The sequence below is a fragment of the Scophthalmus maximus genome, chromosome 20, assembly GCF_022379125.1.
Source record: "Scophthalmus maximus strain ysfricsl-2021 chromosome 20, ASM2237912v1, whole genome shotgun sequence".
In the NCBI taxonomy this organism is placed as follows: Eukaryota; Metazoa; Chordata; class Actinopteri; order Pleuronectiformes; family Scophthalmidae; genus Scophthalmus; species Scophthalmus maximus.
In genome coordinates, this window is record NC_061534.1 from 8609285 (window position 1) to 8628221 (window position 18937).

The following is an 18937-nucleotide window of genomic DNA, read 5'->3' on the forward strand; positions in this document are numbered from 1 at the left end:
AGTAATTGAAATTTTCACCAAGTTGGTGTGACTTGGTTTGCATATTAATTGAACAGGTAAGGCTCATGTGAGCATGACGCATTCATAGGAAAACAGGTGGTGATTAACATTTTTTATTTACAAAGCTTTACTGTCAATAGCTTGAATTCACATTTAGAGTTATGGCTTCATGATAACCCACCAATCTCCATTTGAACTCTGTAGTTACAGTATTTTACATTTAATTACAGTAACATACGAAACTAAGCAAAGTAAAATATGTTACAATTTTGAAAGGAATACTGTTTCATAAGTTAATCTTTTGAATGCTTATATGCATCAATATAGTTCTTAAATAAAGACACAATGTTCGACATTGTCTTGATTTCACAAAGCATGTGAAGGATTTTGGCGACGTGATGCATAATTTGTAATTTGTTGGAGAAAAACAATGAACAAAAGTCTCGGTACATTATTGTAAAAGAGAGATGACATGGAGGAAAGCAAAGGCTCATGTTACGCATTTATCTCAGTATTACTTTTTTTTTAATTTAAAAGGCATTTTGACATGTTGCTGTAGGAAAAGCACAGGTGTAGATTGTAATATTAACTGTCAAACTGTCAATGTTTACAGAGTTGTGGGAAATACAACCAGTCCTGTACTTTTCTTACAAAAGCCGTTTTCAGACATGGAATGGAAAATGTCCGAGAATATGTGTTTACCGTTCACATCCAGAGAACACAGCAGGAGATTGTCCTGGTCAGAGGTGTTCACACCAACAGGAGCATTTCTGGAACATTCTGTGGTGTCTGGATAGAGTGTAGGTAGCATAATTTATAATTAAACTCCTATAATTTGGAAATACCTGCTTCATTCAAATCTCACATGGCTTGGTGAGAGAGAAAAAAATATCAAGAAGCAAATATATGCATGGAGGCAGAATCACATATGCCTTCATGTGTCCTCTTTGTCAGATCCTTTGGCTTGTCCCCGCAGGTCGTCTACCGGTGCGTTCACGCAATCAGCAGCCAAAACATAATCACCAGAGCGACAAATAGGAAGAGTCGAGACAGAAACTGTTCGTCCGTGTGCTGTGGCGTCCCAGGGGCTGCTGTTGAGAAAATGTGTTCAGCAGATGTTACTTTAATGTGTTGTTGATAAAAGATGCATCGTGGTGATGAGAAACACGTACAACATATATACCTGGAGGAGGTCTCCCATCGTTGATGTTAAAAGCTGTGGCAAAAATACCAAATGGAAAGGCACCAATTCCAAATGACATTTGGAAACCCCCATCTCCAAAACCAAACCCTTGAAATCCCTGTAAAACAAGAAAACGTCTGTTGGTTCTTTTTATGTATTAGACACAACATCTGATGTGCGGTTTATCCTATAGTAAGTCAGAAGTGACGCAACAGGTGGTGCAAATTGTGGTAATTCCCGAGAGACACCTACAACTCAGCACGTTATTTAATAGATCCCAGTGGGAATTGTGCTTTTGTCAATGAATAAAATGCAGGGCTGCAACACAGCACCATTCTATGAAATGATTTCATCATTAACGCATAAGATTACTAATCAGCTGACATTTCACTGAGAAACTACATTATGCTTCCAAACATGTTGACAAAATAATGACATTATATACTTTGTGTGATACTTACACCACGGTTTTCTGGCTCAGGCCTTTGCCCTTGTGGTCGAGGGGGTGTTCTCTCTCTTTAAAACAAAAACAACATTTGTAAAAGCCGACAACAATTTTTTTACTCTCACCCTCTCTTAAATAGTTCATTAAAAATGTGAACTTAACATATTTACCCTTGCATTATTATGTGGAGGAGGAATGCGATTATATAATACAAGAAGTTTAGGGTCAGCCTGACCTGTAAATAGAACACAAAAGTACCAACCTGGGGTCCTGTTGACCTGTGCTTCCACGGCCATACAAGGGGATAACTTTGTCTCGACTGATGCCAGCTTTACACACTGGACACACTTGTCTGCTGGGTCTGGTCTCCAACCACTGCAAAAAAGACAAATGCGTGTTTAGGCGCCGCTCTCTCGTTTGAAAATGGTGAAAAGGAAGAGAACAGAGCGTCAACTTACCTGATGCAAACAAGGCCAACTGATTGGGGGGGAAATGAAAATGAAGACGAGAGAGAGATGTTGGAGAGGGAAGATGTTTGATTAGTGAAACATTGCATCTGTTGAAACAACAACGTGACTTTGAAGATATTCAACATTAGCTAAATAATGAGCATTGAAAAATTGAGGGTGAATTTGGCTACGAGAGAGAGAAGAGACTGTCTTCCTTGCGCTGGGATTGACCTTATCTTTTTAAATGGTAAATTATGTTGGTAAAAAGACGCTGAATGAACAGAAGTTGGGTCACAGTTATATATTTGAAGAGGTGAACCTGAGTACAGAGGCTGGAAAGTGTAAATGAAACTAACCAAGATTATAAACCAAAACATGTTAGCATACACATGCAGTGTTACCCTGGTAGTGTATTTACAGACTGTAAAACAGGTTATAAATATAAACAGCAAAGTAAACATTGAAAGTAGGGGACAAGTGATATAATGACAAATATTGTGTGATATGTTTGTATGTGATATGGCATCCAAAATGATATACTTTTCAGATGATTTAATCTGTCGATTATTTTCTCGATTAATCGATTAGTTGTCTGGTTCATAAAATGTCAATCGTGTTTCCCAAAGGCCAAGATGATGTTTTGTTTTGTCCACACACCAAGAATATTTTGTTTACTGTCACAGAGGAGCAACGAAACCAGAAAATATTCAAAAACTGACCAAACCGATTAATCATTTACCAAAAAAGTTTGCAATTAATTTAGTTACCGATTAACTGTCGCAGCTCTCCTAAGAACATAGTCTACATGCTAATTTCAAAGTTGGACACATGTAAACAGGCTCGCTCCTGATTGTTGTTGGTGGTGGTGTCGTCAGCCACCACGACGTGTGATGATTTGCCACTTGTCTGTGTCTTGTTCAGTAACCAGAGAAGTAAGATGAGCTGGACTACAGCAGCTGCCTGTGGCCTTCATTCTCTGACTGAGGTTACACACGTAGAGTCTCACGGACGTGAACGTACCAGAAGAGGTGTCCACACAGGCTGATCACTGCATCCTTGGCGGTGTCCAGACATATGTTGCACTCGAAGGTGCTGTCCTGGTTGCCGCTGTCGGCCGCGGTCGAGCTGCTGGATCCGGGACTCGGGTTCTCGGTGGCCGCAGCGGTGCCAGAGGCTGGAGGGGGGGCAGCGGTGGCCATTTAAAAGCCAGATCCTCCGAACGAGCAGGTCCAGGTGGGGTGACTGCCTCCGCCGGGATCCAGCGTATCAGAATATGCACATATGGAACCCCAGGGTGGTGTGTGTGCGTCAAAAGACGGAGCTTCAAGCGAAGAATACGTAGAAAAATAAATGAATAAAACTGGCAACAGGGCTGCTAGCTGCTAACATGGGCTGCTAGCAACGGTGCGGAGTTGCTAACGTTAGCCAGAGGCGAAGACCGAGTTGGTAGGACCGAACTTTAACCGGATACTGAGCAACGGACAACAAACATGTGAGCGCTAATCGTTCAGCTGATTCATTGTTCTAAATGAAAGTGGTAACTTGTGAGAAGTCGAGGCGGATATCCTTACAGCTGATTGCATCACACATCCGCATCAGCGACCGGAAGTGGATCCCGTGTGGTGCCAAAAAGAGATTTCCGTCCGCGGGAGCGCGCGCGACCCCTTAAAGCTGTATCGCCCCGTTTATAAACGCGTACAGCTGCTTTCATCTGGATCAAACTCTGAAAACGGTCACATTCGTTTTTAAGAACATTTCATAGAAGGATGTCATCTGTGAAGGTCACCAAGCAGCTCAAACAAATAATAATATGTTGCAAATAATACATCAATATCATTAAATTCAATTTAAAGACTTTATTCATTCTGTGTGGGACAATTTGAAGCTGGTTTGCAAGTATGAAAAAACACAAAAACAATTAATTTACAGATATATAAAAAATAATCATATTTTATTTTAAAGTTGCAAGACATTAGTGAATGTTTGCACCCCACAGCTGAACAAGGTAGTCCAAATGACCAAACCTGATCACTGTGTCATAAAGTTTTTATATTGTGTAAAAATCAGTGAGGTTTTCTCATAATGAAGATCAATATTCAATTCATACAGTGTATAGGATATACTGTATAACCTTTAATCATCCAAGTTTAAAAGTGCCATTGCATATGACTCGATCTTTCAGCTCTGTATTCATGTTATATCCCGTCAATGATGAGAGTTTTAGATCATTTCCATTGACTTAGACCTTGAGTGACCCACTGTTCGGAAATCCTCCGCCATTGCCTCCTCTATCCTTGATGTCAAAGATTTCCTCAGGGTTTGTTTGAAGTCATTACCAATAAATACATATAGAACTGGGGATATGAAGCTGTTTGCTGCAGCCAGGGACGCTCCAACCTTCAATCCTGTTTGAAGTACTTCCACACGGTGGTTCTCCACATCTAACTCCAGAAGGACAAAGGCATGGTAGGGGACCCAGCAGAAGAAAAATGATAAGATGAGCGCCACCATGACTTTGTAAGGCTTTGTTGACTTAACAGTCAAACTTCTGAGCTTCACACCGAGCACTGAGCAGCAGACGACAATCATTAGGAAAGGGATCAGGAACCCGCAGATGAATCGAGTCAGAGCCACTGCCTTGTGGTTGGAGTCACCCCTGTATTCTGTGTAGCACTGAGTGACTGAGCCATGGACTGTGATTTGTTTGAAGATCAGCGAGGGCAATGTTAGGAGTGCAGAAAGGAGCCACATGAGAATGACAACTCCGAATGCTTTCCGCACTGTGCGGTGGTTATGTGACCAAATGGGAAATAAAATCATTACACAGCGATCAGTGCTGATCAGAACCAGCAGAAACACACTGCTGTACATGTTGAGAAACAGGGCGGAGGAGCAGAGCTTGCACAAGAGCAGTCCGAAAGGCCAGTGTGAGGTTATCAGGTAGAATACTTCCAGGGGCAGAAAAGCACAGAACAAAAAGTCTGAAATGGCCAGACTGATGTACCAGGTGTTGATGACCGTTCTTTTCATTTTACATCCACAAATCCAGATCACCAAGGAATTTCCTCCAAGACCAGCAACAATTATGAGGACGTTGAATGTCACTAGAACATGAGTGAATGACGACTGAGAACTGCTGAAATTCAGCAGCCCAGCTTTGATGGTGGTGGTGTTCTCAGTTTCATTGTCTGCAGTATAATCGTCAGCATATTCAACATAATCCACACCCATGCTTGTTGCTTTTCCTGTAATATTAAGCACAATGTCTTTCTTTATAAGCATAGATAATTATAGCAGTTCACAACTGTAGTATAAAAACATGTTTTTAGTTTATCATATGAAACATAATAATAAGTACTCACGTTTGTCTCGACGAGGAAACAAGCACTGTGCTGGTGCCTTCTTACTGATGACAATCCCTGCTGCTTGATGTCACTTCTCTCTTTTGTCGAGAAGAGAGAAGTGAGCAGCACCAGTGACGAAAGTGACGAAAACCAGTATAATTAAAAGGCGTTTATAACAGAGGGTAAAGTAACCAAAAAAGCTGTTCTTTTCTAAAGCTCTTTAAACGGGTATTTTGAGTCTTATAGCCCACTGTCGGAATATCACAAGGGGATCCCCTTCATATACAATGACACAAAAAGACAAAGCACCAGCTCACATTTATTATCCAAGTATAGGCTGTAAACCTCTTCACCATTTTACCTCACGGGTGTACCTCTGGTTGCCGTAAAAATCAAATGAATCATTTGTGAAGATAAATATTTCTGCTCTGTCTATGTTTAACCTTAGAAAGGATAAAAACTAAAACTATAGACATACATGTGTTTGTATCACTAACAGTCATTTTTAATACTGTGTCTCCAATGTACAGCGCAGAAATCGACTGAGCCTAAGTACGCATTTCTGTTCAGTTCCCCAAAAATATCATATGATCCAGTTGTGCAACCCATCTACACCCATCCTCTTGTATGCGTCACTTATTACAGAGTATTTAGATTAAAAAAAATTACGTAAAGATATAGCAATTAAAATATAGCAAAAAAAATTACACTTTCACTTAATTAAATCAATATCATGTTTTTTTTTGTAATTATTACCACTAAAATAAACTAAATCATCGAATGTAAAAGTAAGTACCTATGCAGAATGGGCCCTTTACCCTCTTAATGTTATAGTGTTGTTCTTACCTACAGTATATGTCTTCATGTGGAGGTCTTGGGTAGAACTCATTTTTCATAATATAAATGATCATAGAGTACAGTGGTGGGAGGTGCATTTGCTCAAGACTGACCAACAAGACGGACTCTTCCTGAATCTACTGCTTCATACTTCTACTACGCTGCCATTCAGAAATAGATATTACATTCTACTACATTAACCCACCGAATAAATCGCAGAGCAGGATTAATAAAATTTAATAAAAAGAAGCTCTCCCATAAAAACATGTTTTAAGAGTGGGTTAAAAAGATGTTGCTGACTCTGCCAGCCTGATTTATAATATATTGATAATACAAATAATGATAATAAAAAGAACTAAAGGTCTAATCGTTGATTGAAGACCCACTAAGAACTTTAAAATAAATAAAATCGGGTGCGTGGATGTTCACCATGGATATACACTACTTTTGTATTACAGGACCCGCCACTTGTTTACATAAACCGGGCATGCGCAGACGTGGCGCGCGCTAACCCCGCCCCCTGGCAGTGACGCGCCTCCCGCACCGGGCTCGAGCCGCTCTTCTCTTTCGAACTGCGTCATTCCGACTTGTTTCTCAACATGGCGCTGACCACGGCGAACAAGTGTCTCAGTCCTCTGTCGTTCCTCTCCCGGAGGCTCGCTGCTCCGGAGTTCATCACCCGCTGCTGCTACCACAAGAAGGTAAGACCTCCAGGTTCGTTACGGCCTCACCGACCGGGGGACGGGGCTGGCTCGCGGCCCCCGCGTGCTGGAGCTGCTGCTCGTGTTTACAAACGTTAAAAACGGAGACGTCACGCGACGCTGCAGTTCGATGACGGTCAGCTGGCTCGTGTGAACAGATGGAGCTCACAGACAGACAGCTAACAGGCAATCAGGATCACGATGAGAATGATCTTTATTGTTATTGTGACATGTCGCACGGCCTGTCTCATACAGGAAAGGAAATAACTAATAAGCAAGAGTTTAAAAAGGCACGATGAAACTAAAGAGTTACTCTTAACTACTGCAGGGAAGGACGGGAAAAGGATAACTGACACAGAATTGAGGGCGTTTTACACGAAGACATGAAGTGAAGTACAGGAATAGAATAGAAAATAAAAGGCTACAAAGCCTATTAAGATTTCTATCTTAAATATGGTTGTAGTAGGTATTAAATTACGTTGCACGTGGTATTGAATCGTTTTCAGTTTGATTTGATTTAACCCTTCTTGAGATAATGTCCAAGGTGACCTCCAGATGCTTCCACATGGACGAATTGTCACTTTTGAAAACAAGCACGACACGTCTAGTTTACATTATTTGTTCTAATGTAACGTCATGGAGAGTTCAATACTGAAATAACTGACTAATCTGCCCTCCAGCTGGCCACTGCTGCAGCTTTGATACTCCACTCACATCCGATTAATAAGCTCTAGCCGGCCGCCAGTGTGGTGACGGAGCACATTGTGCCGGACAATTTGCAAATGCTCTGTAATACCTGCGTGAGGGAGTTGTGTATTTTGCTTGCTGATGCCGGATATTTCAACTTTCCAACACTACATTCATACTCCCAAGTAGTTTGAGTTTCACTGTGTGAACTGTGTAAACAGAGAGGACGTGTGTGTTCCCTGGATGGTGAAATAGAACTTTATTGAAATGCTATTTTTTGATTGCAAAGTGCTGTTAACGTGTAATCCTGGCTTCAGAGTCGACATCCAGTCTGGCAAAGCAGTTACGTTCCTGCTGCTGCTGTTTGAGAATTTGCCCCAAAAAAAGATCCTTAAAGGGCTCTAAGATCATAAAGGATTTGATTAAACTAATTTCATTCTACATCCTAAATAAAAGGCTGAAAGATCATAACTATGTGAATGTATTAAATGTTGTGCTTCTTAGTATTTGCACTGCAGTCCTTGTTGTCGTGGTCAGAATGACTCAGCAGAAACCAGGGGGAGAGGCCAGGATGCAGGAGTTGGTATAGAGGACAATGAAATCCAGTCCTAATCTGTTTATTTCAGTGTCCCTTATGTAATGGAGGAAATACGTAGTTGTATAAGAGCAACAGACAACAGACATTTTCTGACTGTTCCAGAATGGAATGATCCTCCCAGGCGGCTGCTGTCGTCCGGGTTATCGTCATTTATTTCAGCCTTATGATATACGCTCAAAGATCCCACCCTGACTGCATTGTTTCCTTTTCTCTCGCTATCATCTGAAGGTGGTCGATCATTATGAGAACCCAAGAAATGTGGGCTCACTGGACAAAACCTCCAAGAACGTTGGGACCGGCTTGGTCGGAGCTCCAGCCTGTGGAGACGTGATGAAGCTCCAGGTACAGAGCATGGATGGATCACAGGATTATGTATACACTGAGAGCTTTTAGAGCTTTTTTTTGAGAGAAAGGGGGGAGGGGTGTAAACACACTGAGCAATTTACAGTAACAGGAGCAATTATTTTAGTTCAAAATGAAATTATTGCTTGTATTTTTGTAAAGATGAAAGAAAACTCTCATGTTGACAGATCGAGGTGGACGAACAGGGGAAGATTGTGGATGCCAGGTTCAAAACCTTCGGCTGCGGCTCTGCCATTGCCTCCAGCTCTCTGGCCACCGAGTGGGTGAAGGGCAAATCTGTGAGTGAACAACATTACACACACACACGACACTTCACGTCATTCGTTCTCCTTCTTTATTCTGCTCGGCTCATTGACTGGAGAGAGGGTTTTTTGTTTTTTCTCTTCAGGTGGATGAAGCTTTGACAATCAAGAACACTGACATCGCCAAAGAGCTCAGTCTTCCCCCGGTGAAACTCCACTGCTCCAGTAAGTCGTCAGTCAATTCTTCTAAGGATTTTCTGTGGAAACTGTTCAACCACACATGTTTGTATATTCAACCTTTATTCCCTGTTCCTCCCCAGTGCTTGCGGAGGACGCCATCAAGGCTGCTCTGGCCGACTATCGCCTCAAGCAGCAGGACGACCAGCAGGGGGCAGCCAGGGTCAGCCAGTAGACCGACCGCTCTCGCTCTGAGCCGGACGCCACTGCTTTACTCCCTGCTGCCAGAGAGAGAAGTAGCTGTAGTCCACTTTCCTGTAGTACCGATAACGCACACCTAATATGTTGATGACACGTACACCACCGTCAACCCTCTGTAGCAGTGTTACACCAGACTTAGTCTGTTGTCTTCTAACCCTGCACATCTCTCAGCCTGTCACATGAACGCACAATGTGAGCCCCCGTTTGAGTTGTTGGAACAAAGTTACAAAGTGAGCCTTATTTTTGAGATTGTGATATATTTTAAGATTTTGTGCTTCAGGAGTGTGTATCGAAAAGGTGTGATGGAGATATTGATTAAAGCTAAGAGCTGTGTGAGTGTCCTGTCTGCACCCTAAAGCATTGACCTTTTATATACGCAATTAAGCAAAGTGGCTTGAAACAATGAAAGGGTCCACTGGTTTTAAGTGTAATTTATGATTATTTAGTCATGCTTCTGTGGAAATGTATGCAATAAAAACTATCCTGAATCATATTTTGATTTGAGTGCAATTTATGACTTGGAACATCCTGAAAGTGTGTATTTAATTTGATAATGAAGTACAATTAATAATATGATGGTTATGGAAGCGGATCACCTCAATGAAATGCATTTCTGACAACGACAAGGTGAGGTCATTGAACTGAGCATCCATCATCCCTTTAGCTGAAATTACATAAAACCAAAACTGATATTAAAAAGTGGTTCAATCATAAACAGCAGAAAGTTGTCAATATTAAATGTTCAAGGTACAAGGTGACTGGGGCCCCATGCAGAAAAAAATAACCCCATAAAGGGTGAGAATGTTTGTAGCAGATATTAAAGACAGCAATCCATGTTTATAAACTGCCACATGGATAGATCCCATTGTAGAAAAGCATCTTTCCTGCACTGAACAAAAAAAGATTATTAAATGATCAGAACTTCAATGTCTTTCTGTAAATCTGTAGATATTTTTTGAAGTTTACTGGACAGATTGCCACTGGTGGAGAATACAGTCAAGTCACAGTGTTCAGAGGCGTCAGAAGGCCGTCTTCTCTCCTGCGATCAGCTGAAGTGTTGCGGAGTCATTGTGAATATGCAGAGAGGAGGGTCGGAGACTCCTGCCAATCAAAGGCTCCCGTGAATCATCTTTGTCTGGATGAAGCTGCTCTGAATCATCCTCCACTGGACGAGGATGCTCTGAATCATCCTCCACTGGACGAGGCTGCTCTGAATCGACTTCCTCTGGACGAGGCTGCTCTGAATCGTCCTCCTCTGGACGAGGCTGCTCTGAATCGTCCTCCATTGGATGAGCCTGCTCTGAATCGACTTCCTCTGGACGAGGCTGCTCTGAATCACCCTTCTCTGGAGGAGGCTGCTTTGAATCGACTTCCTCTGGACGAGGCTGCTCTGAATCGTCCTCCTCTGGACGATGCTGCTCTGAATCGTCCTCCATTGGACGAGGCTGCTCTGAAACGTCTTCCTCTGCACGAGGCTGCCCTGAAGAACTCGGCTCCGTTCTGCCTCTTGCTGTAGTCTCCTCATTGTCGGACAGCTCACATGGTTCCTTCTCCTCCGGGAAACTTGGCAGCTGCTGATCCAGGATGCTGCCACATGGCTTACAGTCGTCTTCAGGACTGTGGTCTGCTACTTTCTGACTCTTCTCCCTCCCCTCTGCTGCATCAACAGATTTATTTGGCGTGCGCAGGCTCTTGGCGGCCCTCATGATGTCGGCCTGGAGCTGCTTGTGAGAGTCCACTGGTTCACTTTCCTGCTCAGGAGCTGGTTTTCCTGGCACTTCATTAAAAGGCTTTGCACCTCCGGTCTTGTCCCTGTGGTCCACGTACATTTTTGAGGGGAAGGACGAGGGGTAGTAAGAGTTGACCTTTCGCCTGCGGCTCATGAATATCGCCCCGCAGATAATAAGGAAGATGAGAAGGATCAGAGTAGCTGCAACAAGGATGAGGAGCATGTTCACCTCCAGAAAGTTCACAATCTGACTCAGAAAGTCACTTTCCACATGCGTGGGGCCAACAGGTGTGGTCTGGTGGTCAGAGAGAGGGTAGCTGGTCGACAGAGAGGAAGTGAAGTTGCCGAGGTCTTCCTCATCTGCACTTCCCTCCAGAGAACTGTAAAAAGGTAGCGGTGCGGCCAAACCACCGCTGATGCAAAACACCACACACAGACCGGTCTGACGAAGGGCCAACATCGGGAGCATCGTTTCCCCTCGGGATCTGTAAATAACAGAAAACGTCAGAAACTGGAATGTCAGCGCCATATGTGGAGTTAGTTTGTGCCTCTCCTGTTTTGCCATTACATTTGAGTCGTACTGCTGGGCATCTGTTTTTCTTGAGAATGAATGATCTTAGAAAAAAAAAGTGCTGTTCAACAATGCGTACCACTGTTCTGAAGGTATTCCCAGAATCCTCAAAAAACTCCTCTGACCATCTGGATGGGAAATATATTCAGTCTTTCATCTTTCATCCATCTTGCAAAGTTGTGGCACTGTTTCCTAGTCTCAAAGAGGATGGTTGCCAGAAACTACACATGTCTGTGCTTGTGAAACATAAGTACGGATATATTTTATTATTTGTTATATTTGTCTTAAACAGGGTTCAATCGTATTTTATATATTTAACATAGGCGGGAAATGTGTGGGAAAAATAATAATTTTTCATCCTCGTGGTTCAACGAGTCTGAGGATTCTGGAAATATTCAGAATAGATTCTTTAACTCAAACGTAATAGTAACACATGAGGGGCTTATACTGATCCAAACTTCTACTTCCATGAACATATTTTGGCAGCATATCAACCGAGTTACTGAATGTTTAACATAATTTTCATGTGCAACGGGCAGCTACTAGATATGAGAATTTGTTTGAAGGTGGCAAACAGTTTAATTTAAACAAAACATAAATCAAATCAGTAGTGTATCTTTGTTTACCTAAAACCATAGTTAAATATAGTATGTTCAGCTCGGCCTGAGATGAGTCACCTGAAATGTCAAATAAAAGGGCAAATAAAATCAAAACAATCCATATGGCTACAGGGTTATAAATAAATTGGTCGAACTGACCCTTTAAACCCATCTTTAGCCTGCTATGGTTTTCAGTTTACAGTCAAAATCTGTCTGTGTCTGTGTCACTTTTGATCCTGAATCTCCTGCATCTGTGTGCAAGCTGGGCCACATGAAACTGCTCTCATCTGGAGGAGGAATGGTCAGAGTTTTTCTTTTTTTGTTTTCCTTCCCCCGAAATCCAATCAACTACTCCAAGACCCTCAGACCACATATACACGGCCACACATGCCTGTGCAATCAGACACATAATCATATGCACACGGGTCTTCACTCAACAGATGTCAACAAATCATCAATGGCATGTATAAGAATGACTTTTTCTCCATTTTCAATGTCTGAAACAGACTCAAAACTTTGGATAGTCATGTTCTTTTCATGCCGAGGCTGGAAACGGCCGTGAAGGCATCATGAGGCTGTCACATCCCTCATCGGAGGCAAAATGGTGTCAAGAAAAAACATAATTCTGCTTGTGTGTGCAACATTCAATGAAAAAAAATGAAAAAAACAAAGAAGGAATTTAGAGAAAGAGCTATACGAAATGACAAATGATTTTCACTCACCAGCCACTGTAGCAGAAGAAGAAGCGTTTCAGTTGGATTCACCTAAACCACTCTGGAAAAAGTGAACTGAGAGAGAGAGAGAGAGAGAGAGAGAGAGAGAGAGAGAGAGTACCACACCACTTCTCCAGTTTCAGATTTCAGGCCGGAGGTTTGTCTGGATAGTGCAAAAAAAAAAAGAAAAGAAAAAAGAAAGTCTTAAACCATGAGGACAAATCCCTCCTCTGCCTGTCCTCCCCCCTTCAGTTTCCCCAGAGTGTCTGAGCTCTCCGGCCTGCAAACAGATTGTTCTTGTTAGGCAGGAGTTTTTTTTATGTGCTGTGGGGGCAGGGTCCTTTCCTGCACCCTCCCGTGTGGCTCACTGGATGTGTTAGACAAAGAAAAATTAAAATGAAAAAAAATAACACTCAAACATCACCATCAGAAACTTGTCATGGATTATATATTTCTCCCAGGATTCCCTCTGTGACTGGCGACCTGACCTTCACTTTAACTTTGACTTGAAGCAGCTGACCTCTTGGGGTTGAAGAAAAAAAAAAAGGAGGCTGATTTTAGAGCAGCTTGTATGAGTGACCGGTTAATGCAGGAAGAGGTTAATGTTTCCTGTGTGGACAAAACACCCATGACGGCCAGGAGAAGGGGGGAGAACAGGGTCACACGCCGGAGACGTCGAGAAACAATGTGGAGTGTTTTTTCGTCTTCAGAGGCAAGCAATCAAACTCACATGGTGTGTGTGTGTGTGTGTGTGTGTGTGTGTGTGTGTGTGTGTGTGTGTGTGTATGACAATGTACTGTAGGAGCAAGGCAGCGAGTGATCTTGAACGCATTTTTGGCAAGTCCACCGTGTTTGTGATCAGTCAAGACACGTCTAACTTTATATGGTCACCGGGAGCAGGAGACGAGGTCCGGCATCCTCCAGGTTTACATTGCTCTCTGCTCTGTTGATAGTCACCAGCGGCTGTTTCAGCCACACTGTGTGTGCACAGAAAAAGAAAAAAAAAAAGGAAGAGAAGATGAAAAAAACCAACATGGCTTCACGGCTCTAATAAACATTCAGGCCTCTGTTTTCTTTTCGCAGGAGGGAAATGAGTATGAAATCCAGTCCAGGAGTAGAAGAAAAGCTTTGTATGAAGCCTTTCACAAATAAGGGAAGTGACTTGGGTTCACAGAGAACCTCAGAGACATGGAATAAAAAACTCCAGCTTGACTTATCTTTTAATAATCAGCTCAAATGACCCAGACTGCTCTCGACACAGCTAACTCAAACTAAAAGTGTCTGAACTTTGTCCTGATTACAAAATTCTCTCCAAGAAAGTTGTAAGAAACTATGACAGACCCACGAGAAAAAAGGGTTTAAATTAAAACATTAAATAAAACATTCCTTTAATAAATTATGCCAGAAGCTGCATTTCAACACAAACACCCACATAATCAGAGTCGCCTAAAGTTCATCATCAATCGAAATACACAAATACATTCATAGAATCAAGCCTCAGCTGCCACAGAGCAGCGTCTGTGAAGGACACTGTAACACCTTGACAAAACAAGCCTTCCTCTGTCTCGTCGCTAAGTGAAATACCATCGAGGCTGAGTTCAGGAAGTTGAAAAAAATGTGAAAAATACATTTTTTTTTATTCTGCTCCTCGTTCTGGTTTAAATTCTTCAGTGGAAGATGAGTGACAAATTATAGAAAACGTGTTTATTCTCTCTTATGATAGAAAATTCAGGACCTGACCTTATAGATATGGTTAATGGTACATGCACATGAATCAGAAACTCTGTGCGTGTGTGCGTGTGTGCATCAGTGGTGTCTGTGTCTCTACTTCCTGCACAGGAACAGGGGCGTGCATTGATCAAAGAGGAAGCACTGGTGTATTGAAACAGCAACTTGGGTCCACATCACTGACATCAGCCACATCCGTCTAAATTGAGGGTCTGATGAACGCGAACGTCAGTAACTATGATGAATCCATCTAAACGAAACGGTCATTCTCTGGAAGGAAGCTGCTGAGCGTGAGGTTATCTCCTCCGTCCTCGTCACTGTCTCCGCCGCTGGGGATCACCAGGACTCCGTTGGCGACCGGGTTCCGTTGCCTCGAGTAGTTGTAATTCCTCTCGGGCAGCAGGGCGGAGATGCACATCATCTCAGTCGACTGCGGAGGCCTCTTGACCTTGTACTTCCTCGATGACAGCTTGGTGCACAGGATGATGGTGGAGATCATGAAGATGGTGGCCAACACGGCCAGCGAGGCGATGGCGATCAGGCAGTGGTTCATCACTACGCGGGTGGAGCAGGGTTGGACCTCAGCGCCGGTTGGGCCCTTTGAGACCTCACAAGGTGCTGCCGTAGCTGCTGGGGTTGAACTGGACGACGGAGTTGGCGTCTGCTTGCGAGGGATCAGGATTCCTGCCACACTGGTAGAGACAACAGCGGTGGAGCCGGAGGAGCCGGAGGAGAACGTGGTAGCAGAGCTCGACCCTGCTGTGTCAAGAAACCGTGACGTGGACACGTGGGCTGTTGTGTCGGGAACGCGCCGAGACGCGGATGAAAGCTCGGCGCCGGTGGTGGATGTCTTTGTCGACGTGACAGGTGAAGAAATGAGGTCAAACCCAGAGGCGGGGTTCGGCATAGTCGCAGTAGAGGCTGATGGACTGCTCGTGACGCGTGGAGTCGAATTATGAGAAGTGGGGCTGGAAGTTAACCTGGATGTGACATCGGGCTGAGTGGTGTTTGCCGACCGCAGCAGCGTAAACACAGCCACTGATGCAGAAGGCGCTGCAGAAGCTGTCGCATCAGTAGTGGCGGTGGACGACTGTTGCTGTAAATGATCCTCTGTAGGTTTGGATGTCTGTGAGATCGTTGCCTTATGGGAAGGTTGTGCATCGCCTGCGGCCGTGGTAACCACTGTGGGGGTACTCAGCAACCCTGGCCCCGGGCTTGTCGAAGCCCTGCTGCCATTCGAGGAGTCACTCTGGCTGCTCACGACTGCCTCTTCTGTTTGCGTTGCTGGTGGCACAGTGGTGAAGGTTGTTGCAGTGGCAGTGACTTCTGCAGGTTTGAGAGTTGGAGTTGTTTCATGATCAGCCGCAGTGGTGGGCGGCCGGTTCGCCCCGTTCGGTTCAGCAGTAGCAGAGTTGCTGCTGCTGCTGCTGCTGCTGGTGCTGGTGGTGATGGTGCTGGTGGTGATGGAGGCACTCTCACTCTCCACAGAAAACAAAACAGATATTCCACACAGCAGAGTCAGAAGACATGCCTTCATGCTGAGAAGCATCATTGTCGGACAAAAGATCTGAAACGACAGAACAGATTCAAGTTTACAGGCTCCAATTGCAAGAGGCCGGCTAATGAGTCGAGTAAACAGTTGACACACGTGGGGAGAAATGTGTGTCATGTGTCTGCTGGCGACATCTGATGAAACAGTCATAAGTCTTTCACCACACCCGTTGCTGCAGTTTCACAGAAAAATATGCAGAACTGCTGCATTTGTAGAGTAAAACTCAAAGTTCCTTGAAAGTTGTCTATACAGGAAGAAAAAAAAACCCCCATCATATTAAATGATAATCTTTCAATCTAAAAAAGTTTCCACCACAGCAAAAGATTCATAATCGGACGTTGTGTAACGTCTGAGATGTCAACAAGTTAAGAATAAAACAAGGATTGAAGGTCTGAAGTAAACAACCCTAAATAAATCCATTTCCTTTTGTAGAAGAACTGCAGTTTTTGTAAATGTCCAACAGCATTACAAAGGGAAACGATATATGAACCCCACGACCAGAGACATTCAACCGGAACAAAGATTGTCTTTATGTCTGCGGACACATGTCACTGTCTTACCTTAACACCGGACGAGCAGAGCGATGGATGTGAGGATAAAAACTTTAACAAGTCGACTTCAGCTCATCTCAGTCTCTGAACAGCAACATGCTCGGAGCGCTGACATGTTGACTGGTTCACTGCCTGAGAGAAGAAACAGGAAATGTTCAGACTCTTTTTCAGATACGGTCACAGACTTCCCTAAACAATTTGCTACCATTCCCCCCCCTCCTCCCCTAAATGCTCAGCTTTGGTTGCATTAGTGAAGAAGTAACATTTATCAAAGGCTTATGTTTAAGGCTGTTGCTCAGCTCCATATCTTCAGATCTCGTATCTCTTCATTGGCAGGTGAAGCGTGTTACCTGTCTCTTCAGGTGGAGAGTTCAGGCGCTGCTGTGCGGAGCATCTGTTCGTCCCGATGTCCAGATCACTTTATAAAGTAGCGGGAAGTACTCGGTTCTGTAAACTGCTGGGATGCTGTTCTCAACTTTTGATCAGATTTCTGAAATTAAAAAATGTGTGTCATGCGGGGACATTAAGGTGGGAACTTTAAGGGTTCTGCGTAACTATCAGTACAAAACAAGGTCAACATTATGTCAAATGTAATACATGAAGGAATAATTTAAAAAAAAAGATAAATACATTTTCCACAATGATTGGTGTACATAAAATGAGCACCTCTGTCCATAGCATAAGACATAAATAGATCAGGGAATTGATAGACAAGTACATAAATAAGACAGAGAATAAAAACTAAATAATAAGTTTACATTTTGCTGCAATTCTACGATGAGCGATAACAACAGTAAAAGATACAGTAACAAAGCCGAAAATAATAAACTTTCAATATTATTTTGCTTCCCAACTCCAACCCCCATGGATCTTACTTTGAAATTCCACTACACGTCCAGGAAATTTCAGGTCAGTACATTATATAAAAATGAAATAAGACTCAAAAGTTTGTGTTTGAGTTACAGCTGCGGTGAGTGCCTCCGTCCCAGCTCCGGGCATAATCCGTCCTGCCCGGTTCATTCAAGGCCACTGACGGACAGAGAGAGTGTGCAGTGGCTGCCGCCCAACTGCCGTCATCTAATGAAATAAGATGAAATTACATTTAATCAGCCAGGGAGTACATTTAATCAAACAATCTGAAGTGTTGCGTCTGTGGTGACAACAACAGTCGAGATAGCAGAAGCTCGAACTCCCATGCTGCAGCCCAAGAGGAAATAGAAATGTTTCTTCTTGTCTGAAAATCACAACCGTCACTTCCTGTATACTTCTGAGTCATACTGAGATGTGGTTGTGAGAAAAACTATTGAGGAAATTAACATAGTTTTCAGTGTTTTGAACGTTACCATGCAATCAAAAAACAAGAACAAAGTGACCCTGATGTTGGTGTTGATTCTCTGTTCTGTTTATATCAGTGAGGTTTGTCTAAATGGCAGAAACATCTCTGTATATTACAACATGAGAGTTAAACATTGGCACCAACTACATCCTCCAACATGATCACATCTGTCTGTGGCGAAACACATATGCAACATGTCACATTATAGAACAGGCAGCAACGACCGACTCACTGCTTTGCTCTCACTCGGGGTGTTCTGGGAAATGTAGGCAGGCGTTAGCACAATGCTTAATGAGGCCAGTTTAGCTCAAGAGCACACGTGTGATAAAAAAATAAACTCTATTAATATAAAATATTCTGTCCCATGTAATGTTTCACCGACCTCATGGGTTGCTGCCATGACACCACCATCAGGCAAGAACAGGTACAGCTAATTGATCAAATCATTTTGGAATTAAAATATCCTCCAAATGCACAGTCTTCAATCATAGTGAATTAAATATCTTCAAATAACTCGTTTTGGTCCCAACGAGTTATTTCAGGCGGTTAACTAAGGTTCGACGAAAGTGACAAATATTTTTCAAAATATTTGGTTTTTTTCTGATAACAGATCAATCTATAGAACTAGAGGGTAGACTGATTAATAATGAAGAAAATGGTCTGTTGCAACTGTAGATGGAGAGAATTTCTTGTTTGATCTGAGGTGCAACCTCTCCCTCCATCACAAGTGCCTTGGCGGTGGAAGAAGAAGTATTCCGATCCAGGAAAGAAGAATTACCGCACTTAACCAGCCTGAAACGTTCAACTTTGACGTGTCTCTTCACTGCGGAACTAGCTGACGGCAGAAGAGAAACTGAGGTGATGCGAGACT

The 18937-nt window shown here is 43.1% G+C and overlaps 5 protein-coding genes across 7 annotated transcripts; 1 reads left to right on the forward strand and 4 right to left on the reverse strand.

Moving 5' to 3' along the window:
- Positions 1-97: 97 nt before the first annotated feature.
- Positions 98-3702, reverse strand: rnf185 (ring finger protein 185). Of its 3 annotated transcripts, none has more exons than XM_035608483.1 (6): positions 3098-3702; positions 2087-2105; positions 1891-2003; positions 1645-1699; positions 1184-1301; positions 98-1088 (listed from the first exon to the last, which is right to left on the reverse strand). In XM_035608483.1, the coding sequence occupies exons 1-6, from the start codon at positions 3274-3276 to the stop codon at positions 994-996; spliced, it is 579 nt and encodes a 192-aa protein (XP_035464376.1). In that variant the 5' UTR covers positions 3277-3702; the 3' UTR covers positions 98-993. The 3 variants fall into 3 exon arrangements, with proteins under 3 accessions (XP_035464376.1, XP_035464377.1, XP_035464375.1); XM_035608484.2 differs by having other exon boundaries at positions 1173-1301; XM_035608482.1 differs by having other exon boundaries at positions 98-1091; positions 3098-3700.
- Positions 3703-3918: 216 nt separating this feature from the next.
- On the reverse strand, positions 3919-6286 carry LOC118285106 (chemerin-like receptor 1). Its single transcript, XM_035608466.2, has 3 exons — positions 6268-6286; positions 5440-5519; positions 3919-5322 (listed from the first exon to the last, which is right to left on the reverse strand). The coding sequence occupies exon 3, from the start codon at positions 5306-5308 to the stop codon at positions 4298-4300; it is 1011 nt and encodes a 336-aa protein (XP_035464359.1). The 5' UTR covers positions 5309-5322; positions 5440-5519; positions 6268-6286; the 3' UTR covers positions 3919-4297.
- A 503-nt stretch (positions 6287-6789) lies between these two features.
- Positions 6790-9780, forward strand: LOC118285117 (iron-sulfur cluster assembly scaffold protein IscU). Its single transcript, XM_035608486.2, has 5 exons — positions 6790-6959; positions 8473-8586; positions 8775-8885; positions 8996-9074; positions 9170-9780. The coding sequence occupies exons 1-5, from the start codon at positions 6858-6860 to the stop codon at positions 9259-9261; spliced, it is 498 nt and encodes a 165-aa protein (XP_035464379.1). The 5' UTR covers positions 6790-6857; the 3' UTR covers positions 9262-9780.
- Positions 9781-9813: 33 nt separating this feature from the next.
- tmem119b (transmembrane protein 119b) lies at positions 9814-14114 on the reverse strand. The gene is made up of 2 exons (XM_035608461.2): positions 12909-14114; positions 9814-11501 (listed from the first exon to the last, which is right to left on the reverse strand). The coding sequence occupies exon 2, from the start codon at positions 11483-11485 to the stop codon at positions 10307-10309; it is 1179 nt and encodes a 392-aa protein (XP_035464354.2). The 5' UTR covers positions 11486-11501; positions 12909-14114; the 3' UTR covers positions 9814-10306.
- A 142-nt stretch (positions 14115-14256) lies between these two features.
- On the reverse strand, positions 14257-17751 carry LOC118285102 (mucin-5AC). The gene is made up of 4 exons (XM_035608460.2): positions 17606-17751; positions 17081-17220; positions 16740-16862; positions 14257-16194 (listed from the first exon to the last, which is right to left on the reverse strand). Exon 4 carries the CDS (start codon positions 16177-16179, stop codon positions 14878-14880), a length of 1302 nt encoding a protein of 433 aa, XP_035464353.1. The 5' UTR covers positions 16180-16194; positions 16740-16862; positions 17081-17220; positions 17606-17751; the 3' UTR covers positions 14257-14877.
- Between the last annotated feature and the right edge of the window lie 1186 nt (positions 17752-18937).

What these genes read in the sequence shown, in the direction of transcription:
- rnf185 (XM_035608482.1), bottom strand. Translation starts at nt 3,276, where the DNA reads ATGGCCACCGCTGCCCCCCCTCCAGCCTCTGGCACCGCTGCGGCCACC. An exon ending in ACAGGTCAACAGGACCCCAG is followed by an intron (nt 1,700 to 1,890) that starts GTTGGTACTTTT and finishes TTTGTTTTAAAG; the next exon opens with AGAGAGAACACCCCCTCGAC. An exon ending in CGATGGGAGACCTCCTCCAG is followed by an intron (nt 1,092 to 1,183) that starts GTATATATGTTG and finishes TTTTCTCAACAG; the next exon opens with CAGCCCCTGGGACGCCACAG.
- LOC118285106 (XM_035608466.2), bottom strand. Translation starts at nt 5,308, where the DNA reads ATGGGTGTGGATTATGTTGAATATGCTGACGATTATACTGCAGACAAT.
- LOC118285117 (XM_035608486.2), top strand. Translation starts at nt 6,858, where the DNA reads ATGGCGCTGACCACGGCGAACAAGTGTCTCAGTCCTCTGTCGTTCCTC. An exon ending in GCTGCTGCTACCACAAGAAG is followed by an intron (nt 6,960 to 8,472) that starts GTAAGACCTCCA and finishes TATCATCTGAAG; the next exon opens with GTGGTCGATCATTATGAGAA. An exon ending in GGTGAAACTCCACTGCTCCA is followed by an intron (nt 9,075 to 9,169) that starts GTAAGTCGTCAG and finishes GTTCCTCCCCAG; the next exon opens with TGCTTGCGGAGGACGCCATC.
- tmem119b (XM_035608461.2), bottom strand. Translation starts at nt 11,485, where the DNA reads ATGCTCCCGATGTTGGCCCTTCGTCAGACCGGTCTGTGTGTGGTGTTT.
- LOC118285102 (XM_035608460.2), bottom strand. Translation starts at nt 16,179, where the DNA reads ATGATGCTTCTCAGCATGAAGGCATGTCTTCTGACTCTGCTGTGTGGA.